The following is an 8,645-nucleotide window of genomic DNA, read 5'->3' on the forward strand; positions in this document are numbered from 1 at the left end:
TTGAGCTGAGCTTAATCTTCAAGTCCGTGGTCAGCAGCTTAGCAACAGAAAGAAGACGTTGAGAAATATTACAGAGGACTTCTATAGCACCTGACCAATACAACTACAGCCTGTGAGTATCAGTGGGGTGCTTTATTATATTCTATGGCTCAGCTAGAGGAAAACTGGACAGAGAATTCTGTGCTAGAGATTTTTTTATTTGTTTGGTTTTTTTTGTTTGTTTGTTTTAAGAGCTATTTAAATTTAAAAGCTATCTTGACATTAAGTTCTGTTTTAGTGATTAACCTTGCAAGAATCTTACTTAATTCTTTAGAATGACTGTTTAAAAGTATGCAGAAAAGATTGCACAGGCAGTATTTTATATTGGATAGTAAAAAAAAAAATAAAAGCAGTGTATCTTCTATACAAATGTGTTCCTTTGATCTTTCATAGCCATCCACTTAAAAGACAAAGAGAGAACTCTCACAGACATGACTTGCCTGTGGTTCCTATCTCTTCTTGCTTACGGTAAGTGTGTCTGTGTCTGCAGAAAACTATTTGAGCAGTAAGGTTAGTGTGCTTAGTTCTGAGTTTGGAATTAGAGGTATTTTTTGAATCTGACCTAACTGAATTGAGGTTAGTTTCGCATAGAAAAAACTGTAGCTGCAATGATGCTTTACCCTGATTGCCTGACTAAAGTGTAATTGGTTCCTATTATTTGATATGAATTCTGCAGATCGTTGTATGAATGGGCATAGGTTGACAGGCTGAAGTTGCTGTACTTGATGGTGACTTGCCTGTTTTGAAGCTTGCTGCTAGTTAATTACTTGTAAAATAATTGCCACTAAATTTTATGCAGTTTCAGATATTGACAAATGTACAATGTTTATAAAGTTTTATGTTTCCTTTTCTTGAGAAAGAAGGGGGGAAATGTCCAGTACCAACTTTTTGCCATCTTTTTATTCCAGGGCTTACAATACTAGAGGTGGTGAATTGTTGGACATACCATTATTCAGACACAAACATGACCTACAAAGAGGCAGAGTTATGGTGCAAAAAGAGCTATACTAATATGGTTGCTATTCAAAATAAGGATGAAATCAACTATCTTAATAAGTTCTTACCCTTCAATCCGGGTTACTACTGGATTGGAATCAGAAAAATTAATGGTACGTGGACCTGGGTAGGAACAAACAAAGAGCTGACAGATGAAGCAGAAAACTGGGCTTCAGGTGAGCCAAATGGCAAAGGGAACAACGAGGACTGTGTTGAAATCTACATCAAAAGAGGGAAGGATGACGGCAAATGGAATGATGAGCAGTGTGAGAAAAAGAAGGTTGCCTTGTGCTATACAGGTATAGTATCATAAAGTCCATTTCAGTGAGTCCCTGTGGAGATGAGATAGTGGGATGGGTTGCTTAACCTAGTTTTACGTGCTGACTACCTGACCCTGTAAATGTCCTACACTTAAGAGGGCTGAGATTGCTCTTGTTCTAAGAGCTGGATTGATCTCACTTACATTTCATCCCCTGGAGTATTATGTCTTTTCTAAACAAGTCATCACGTCTCTATAATCAGTGGAGAGAAGCAGGTTCTGTCAGAGGATGGCTTTCATCCCACTCTGAAGTGTCTGAGCTAGATAAGAATTGCCCTTTTGGAGGCATCTGTCTCTCTGCTGACTATAGAGCACTGGGTTATATACTCTACATAGAGATTACTAAGGCTAGGTAAAAAAAACCCAACCAAACAAAAAACAACATAATCCAAGTCAAATATCTGCCAATTTGCAGCTGACCTAAGTAAGAATGCCTCTGCTGAAGTTTTCTACCCACCTCACATATATTGTTCCTTTTGCATTTTAAATATTACTAATACCTACCTGAGAACAAGTGATCATGGAGTTCATTGTGAGCTAGTCTGTCAAAGGCATTGGTTTCTCAAACGCTTCTGTAAAATCACAGAGTTGACTAACACACCAAAATTTCCTGTGATTCTTTTGCTTTGCAAACTGTTTCTGTAGTGACAGAAAGACAAAAGAAGCCCCAACCAGGTTTAGTGGCCATTGCTGATTCCTTTATTTGATGGACTTTTTTTTTTTTGTACAGCTTCTTGCAACCCATCTCTCTGCAGTGGCCATGGAGAATGCTTAGAGACTATTAACAATCACACCTGCCGTTGTAACCCTGGATTCTATGGGCCTGATTGTGAATTTGGTAAGATTAATACGTCCTTCTTTCCAACGAGGGAGATGGTCATGCTAGCTTAGTTCTCTGCTTGTCTGGCTTGATTTGCCTGCTTAACCACAGAGACTGACTGTGTACCTTCTTGTGTTCCTTTGAAGTTAAAACTTGTGATTCACTAGAGAAACCTGATCACGGAAGCCTTGAGTGCAACCATCCATTGGGGGACTTCAGCTACAACTCGTCATGCACTGCTCGGTGTGAAGAAGGCTATGAGCTGAATGGATTGGAGTCAGTACACTGTACATCTTCTGGAGTCTGGTCTGGCCCACTTCCATCCTGCAAAGGTGAGCCTGTCAGCAGATGAGATTTCTGCATTATACATAGCAACACTGCAGTCTACAAAGCTCTATTAATGGATACAAAAGGCTAATTACTCCTAACTCCATCACTTATTCTTTTTTTTTTTTTTTGAGGTTGTCATACAATAAGTCATTGTTAGAAACCAGTAAAAGCATCAGACATCACTGCAGGAGTCAAACTGGGAAAATGTTTGCTAGCAATTAGCTGCTGCTGTGAGCTGCAGATGAATTTACAGTCTTACCTTAAAACAGTCAGCCTTCCATTCTGAGATCTTCCAAATCCTCCCTGCTTTCTGAAATATCAGGATAGTAGTTCTTGTTTCTAAAGATGTTTCTATGCATTAGATATATTACTAAGCTTCAGGAAAGAAAAAATGCTTTTTGAAAGTTTATCCCAAGCTGATGTCAGTGCTGTTTCTTATGCTTTTAGCTGTGACCTGCCCTGCCTTAGAAACACCTACTCATGGCTCTCTGAACTGCTTCCATCCCTCTGTGGAGCTTAGCTGGGGTACCACCTGTGAGTTCACCTGTGAGGAAGGATTTGCTTTGACAGGACCATCCACACTGCAGTGTGGATCTTCTGGGGCCTGGGACAAGCAGCAGCCATCCTGTGCAGGTACCTTTTTTTTTCCATGTCCACATGAGCTCTTGGGACTATCAGCATTGGCATGTTGAACTCCTGAGGCCTCTGTGCTGACAGCTGTTGTGATCTATGTGTTGCAGCTGTGAGGTGTGAGGCTGTAACCTGGCCAGAAGAAGGTTCTGTAAGCTGTACTTCTGTGGATCTCACCTATGGCTCAAGCTGTGATTTCCATTGCCAGGAAGGCTATGTTCTGGAAGGCCCCTCCAGCATTAAGTGCATGGCCCAGGGACGGTGGTCAGAGGCATTTCCCAAATGCAAAGGTGAGATTTAGTGGGTTACAAACCAACTGTTAAACTTAAGGCTAGCTCAAATAGTCTGAAGAGACTTAATTATTCAAGTATTGTCAAATAATAACAATCATCTACTGTATGTTTATAGTATTTCTCTTAAAGAGGTTTCAAGACTAGAATCACATATCCTGTTGTATTAAAATGGAAATAGAAATAGCAATGCAAGTTGAGAAACTATACTTGGAAGCTGTACTCCCAGAATAAGTCATAACAGACGTTTGAAGTGGAGTGTTCTGGCAGGAACTCTTTATCTTCAAATGGGAGTTTACACCCCAAAAATGAACCTCATAATCTGGAGCCAGCATTGGGAACAGCTTGTATGCTTACAGTACATTCTTAAGAGTTCTGGCTCCACAGTACAACATGCTGTAATTCCTATTTCCTGAGATATTGCTAGGTGTGAAGAGCTGTACTATGGCTCCATAGGGGAGAACTCCAGGCAGGACACATCCTCTTGTCAGCTGAAAGAGGAGGTGGACTAGATGATCTCTAGAGGTCCCTTCCAAACCCTATAATTCTGTGATTTATTCTGACCTGTTCCAAGCTGATGTCAGTGCTGTCTCTTATGCTTTCAGCTGTGACCTGCCCTGCCTTAGAAACACCTACTCATGGCTCTCTGAACTGCTTCCATCCCTCTGTGGAGCTTAGCTGGGGTACCACCTGTGAGTTCACCTGTGAGGAAGGATTTGCTTTGACAGGACCATCCACACTGCAGTGTGGATCTTCTGGGGCCTGGGACAAGCAGCAGCCATCCTGTGCAGGTACCTTTTTTTTTCCATGTCCACATGAGCTCTTGGGACTATCAGCATTGGCATGTTGAACTCCTGAGGCCTCTGTGCTGACAGCTGTTGTGATCTATGTGTTGCAGCTGTGAGGTGTGAGGCTGTAACCTGGCCAGAAGAAGGTTCTGTGAGCTGTACTTCTGTGGATCTCACCTATGGCTCAAGCTGTGATTTCCATTGCCAGGAAGGCTATGTTCTGGAGGGCCCCTCCAGCATTAAGTGCATGGCCCAGGGACGGTGGTCAGAGGCATTTCCCAAATGCAAAGGTGAGATTTAGTGGGTTGGAAAGTGTTTTCTTGGTACTGAGCAATACTCTGAAATCCTATCCCTGAGAGTCCAGGTTCAATTCAGTCAATATCCAGCACTGATTAGTTGTGCAAGGTAATATCATGGCCTCATAGAGGTTAGCTATTCGCATCATCTTGTTAGCTAAAAGAGGAGTATATTGTTCTGACCCACTCCAAGCTAATATCTGTACTATCCCTTATGCTTTCAGCTGTGACCTGCCCTGCTTTCAGAATACCTGCTCGTAGCTTTCTGAACTCCTCTCATCCCAAATTCAAATTATTCCAAAAATACAGTGTGCATTTACTGGTGCAAGTAGTAGGGTCAAACACAAGACAGGCCTGTATGACTCAACCATTTGTTTTTCTGTATTTCAGTTGTACAGTGTGAACCGCTGAAGTCTCCTGAGAAAGGCTCTATGGATTGCATACATGGTGCTGGGAACTTCACATATAACACAGCCTGCCACTTCAGCTGCCTGGAAGGGTGGAATCTCAATGGATCTCACCTTCTTGAGTGCAGTCATTCGGGAAACTGGAGTGCCAGTCTGCCCACATGTGAAGGTATTCTATCTGTGACTAGCTGGAAAAAGATGTCAGTAGGTTCCTGGCCAAAGTAGGAGGCATGGAAGGGTGGAGGAAATAACAGCAAGCAGTGAGTTAGAACTTGTAGTGCAGCCCACAAGGGAGGAAACCTAATGAAATCTTTGAATATGATCCTTAAAAATAAGGGGGAGCATTCCTGACAGCTCTTCATAGGAAACCTCGATTTCTTATCAAAACTAGAAGCCTCAACCTGACTTTAGGCATTTTTTTTTGTGTTCTCGACTAAAATATGTTTCTCATGATGAGCTGTTTCCATGTTAATAAAGAGCTTTTCTATAGATGTATAACATTATAAAAAAAATGTGCATTTATCAGTCTGCTTCTCAGTGAGAAATGTTTGTAGATTTGTAAATCTGATGTGATAGCTTTTTAAGTGAGCTCCTCAGCTGAAAACCTCACAGAGCTTTTCTGTGAAAGGCTGTAATTTTACAGGGCAAAAGTCTCCCTTTCCATCCAAGGCAGTAAGAACTCTTTCCCTGTCCTCAGTAGGAACTTGCTTGGCCCAGCTGATGTGCCTTTGCCAAGAGCTCAACCCCACTCTGTTTGGGCAGAATTCAGATCCTAGAATAATTTCATTTATTTCAGTTGGACTTTCAAAGAGGTGAAAACCACATACCTCTTGATCTCACTGTAACTTTTTTTCTTCTTTCAGCTTCTCAACAAGTTGGCTATGTCACTGTGGGCATAGCAGCCACCAGTACCTCTCTGCTTGCCACAGCATCCTTCCTCTTTTGGCTTGCAAAACGGTTACGAAGCAAAGGTGAGCAATTGGACTGTTTCCATTAATTTTATTTACCTAGTTTGTAGTGGGGAGGAAAAACCTTCAGACCCCAAACCTTTGCTTTTTGAAAAAGTGAAGATGCTCACGTCAACAAATTCCAGAATTAATTTCAGGAAGCCTGCTTGTGTGGCAAGTTTGGTTTTAGGATGAGCATTTAAAAAATCTGAAAGAGTTAAAAAATAATTAAGAAAGCAAGAATGAGAGGTGAAAAAGCCAGTGGTTATTCATCAGAAATTACTGCCAGGGAAAGTGAATGGGAGTTTGAGCTGGGGCTAATGACAATACAGTAATAACTAGCTGTGAGATTTCTGTTTCTAGATGAATGGCTTTTTATCACATGTTCAGATAAGAGTTTTTAATAGGAAAAAAAGTTTGGAGGTGAGGGCTTTCATCTTGAAATGCTAATATTTTTTCTTTTTCTTCTTGCAGTAAAGAAATTCACTCCTGCCAGGTAAGTTGCATCTCAAAAAGCAGCATGAAAAGCACTGCAACCACTTTGCTAAAATCCACTAGGTATAGAACAGTTGTCACTGAAGTACTTTTCTTTTCTGTTTTTATAGCAGCTGTCAGCACCTCACTACTGAAAGCCAGAATGTCTAACTCCAGGTGTTTCAGGTAAGCACACGAGATAGCTGCATTCCCAAATTCTCTTCCTTCTAATCACAGAAGTAATCAGAGCCTACTAATTGCTACACACTTGCAAAAATAGCAATATACCCTTTTGTGGTACCTAACCTGCATTTTGCCATTGCACCCAAATTCCTAAGGAAACTGATAGATTTATTGATTTAGAAATGGTTATTCAGCTCCTAAAGGATTATTGTGCTATGCTGTCTGTCTAGCTGTATATAATATTAGGAACACTTTGGTATATTTTTGCTTTCTGCTGCATATAAAATTCCTCTGACGTGAGAGCAAGTACAAATCTGTGCCAGTTTTTCCAATTTATAGAGGAATGTTCTTCTCTCTGCAGGAATTGAAGCCATCTTTACTTACGTCTCAGAGATTTTCAGGAAATGAAACTGCATGCAGATCAGCAGCTGACCAGATGTTTTTACCTCTTGCTGACAAGATGATTCACCTTGTGTATTGCTCAGATTTTGAACTCAAGCTGTCTGGTATTTCCATAGAAGACAAACAAGCAGAGAGCAAAACTCTGGCCTTCTGGCAAAACACTGTCTACGTTCAGTCATGTAGTTATCATAACTGGGAGCTTGCCATGTCTTGTCCAGATGGTGAGCAAATAGTAAGCTGCTGCCTAAGGAGGAGGCTGGTTTCTCCTCTGGTCTACTAGGTGAGGTACCTAGGTGAGGTGAAGACATGCATTATTTCACATCACTTATTACACTGCTGGAGATGTCTCCTCTGGAGACATATGGGTTACACTTGTGGAAACAAAATAATTGGGGTTAAAAACATTCTCTGAATTGCTTTGGAGCCATTGACCTGGCTCTGTTGAAGTCATTTTATTTTAAGATGTTCCCAGACATAAATATGCCTGAAATGATACAGGCAATTATCTGGGTTTCTGCTGCACGTTTCAGAAAGCCTTTGGACTTGATTTTTTGTCGATGGCACTGGGAATGGTAGTGCTTGTCCTAGGTACTCTGGTTTCTGAATGCAGCAAGTAGATTGGAAGTTCTCATCCCCATGGGATTGTGCACTGTAATGCATATGTGTGAACATAAATATTTAATTTGTTGTATAAGTTTTACTGTGGATATTTCTGTGCTGTTAATGGCAAATATATTTAAAACACCTGCTCCTGAGTAGCTTCGTGGTCCCTGATTTGGGCCCAGGCTGTGTTAAAATAAGTCAGAAATATGCAGGCATGTAATCTTACAAACATAATTTACAAATCAAATAGCAGCCTCAGATTTTTATGTGTGTTGTAAGTATGACTTATTAAGCTGTTAAAGGACTTCAAATGAGAGTCTTAAGTTATGAATTAAACGTCTCTGCTTAACTTAGATTCTGATGTGTGCTATCCTATTTGTATTTAATAAAATGTTTTCAACATAATGCTCCCTTTCTGAAATTGTCCATCTTTTAGATGTGCCCTGTGGTTATGCCTTCAACAGCGGAAAGTCAGGGTGTGGGGAAAGATAGATAAATCGTAAGGCTGGGAGCTTGCGCTCTTTATTTAGCTGTTCACGTTTTGTAGTCGTCAAGGGAAGAGCAGCCGGCAGATGGCACTGATTACCTGGGAGCCAGCGCAGCCATAGCTGGACTCAAAACCGGCGTTTCTGGTCCTGAAAGGAAGAAGGAAGGCTCAGCAATGCATCCCATAAAGCGAGTGCTTGGACCAGCACTGAGCTTTGAGAGATGCGTGCTCAGGAGGCAAAGGAGAGCTGAAGGAAAAGCAAGTGGGTGACCTTGGTGTGCAATTAACAGCACAAACCACTTAGCTCATACAAGTCTTTTGTGTCCTTTTTTGCTGGGAAGTTAGTGAAGGGCTGGGGAGAGCATGAACTAGCGGGCGAAAGCGCTGCTCTGGGATCTGTGGTGACTGCTTTCCAGGGACCTCCACTCCCACCCTGTCTTGGGCTGTAACAAAGGCTGCCCTGGGGTGGTGATTGCCAGGGGCCAGGGATGGCCAGGCGCTGCTGTGGCTGCCCTTCCTCAGCCCTTGACACATCCAAGGAAGCTTCACTGTGGCAGCTGCCAGGAGCCAGCCCCTGATGTGGTTTGCTCCAGGCCCAGTCAAGGCTCAAGAGAAGCCATCAGGTCAACGAGCA

General features: G+C 41.9%; 1 protein-coding gene across 2 annotated transcripts; it reads left to right on the forward strand.

Moving 5' to 3' along the window:
• Positions 1-7,914, forward strand: SELE (selectin E). Of its 2 annotated transcripts, XM_065744056.1 has the most exons (13): positions 1-507; positions 948-1,334; positions 2,085-2,192; positions 2,321-2,506; positions 2,952-3,137; positions 3,245-3,424; positions 4,030-4,215; positions 4,323-4,502; positions 4,899-5,084; positions 5,779-5,886; positions 6,337-6,358; positions 6,468-6,522; positions 6,881-7,914. In XM_065744056.1, the coding sequence occupies exons 1-12, from the start codon at positions 471-473 to the stop codon at positions 6,505-6,507; spliced, it is 1,806 nt and encodes a 601-aa protein (XP_065600128.1). In that variant the 5' UTR covers positions 1-470; the 3' UTR covers positions 6,508-6,522; positions 6,881-7,914. The 2 variants fall into 2 exon arrangements, with proteins under 2 accessions (XP_065600128.1, XP_065600118.1); XM_065744046.1 differs by having other exon boundaries at positions 1-1,334.
• The last annotated feature ends 731 nt before the right edge of the window (positions 7,915-8,645 follow it).

This window comes from Cyrtonyx montezumae, unplaced genomic scaffold (assembly GCF_038088225.1).
Source record: "Cyrtonyx montezumae isolate F1298 unplaced genomic scaffold, pur_monq_1.0 scaffold_1, whole genome shotgun sequence".
Lineage (NCBI taxonomy): Eukaryota > Metazoa > Chordata > Aves > Galliformes > Odontophoridae > Cyrtonyx > Cyrtonyx montezumae.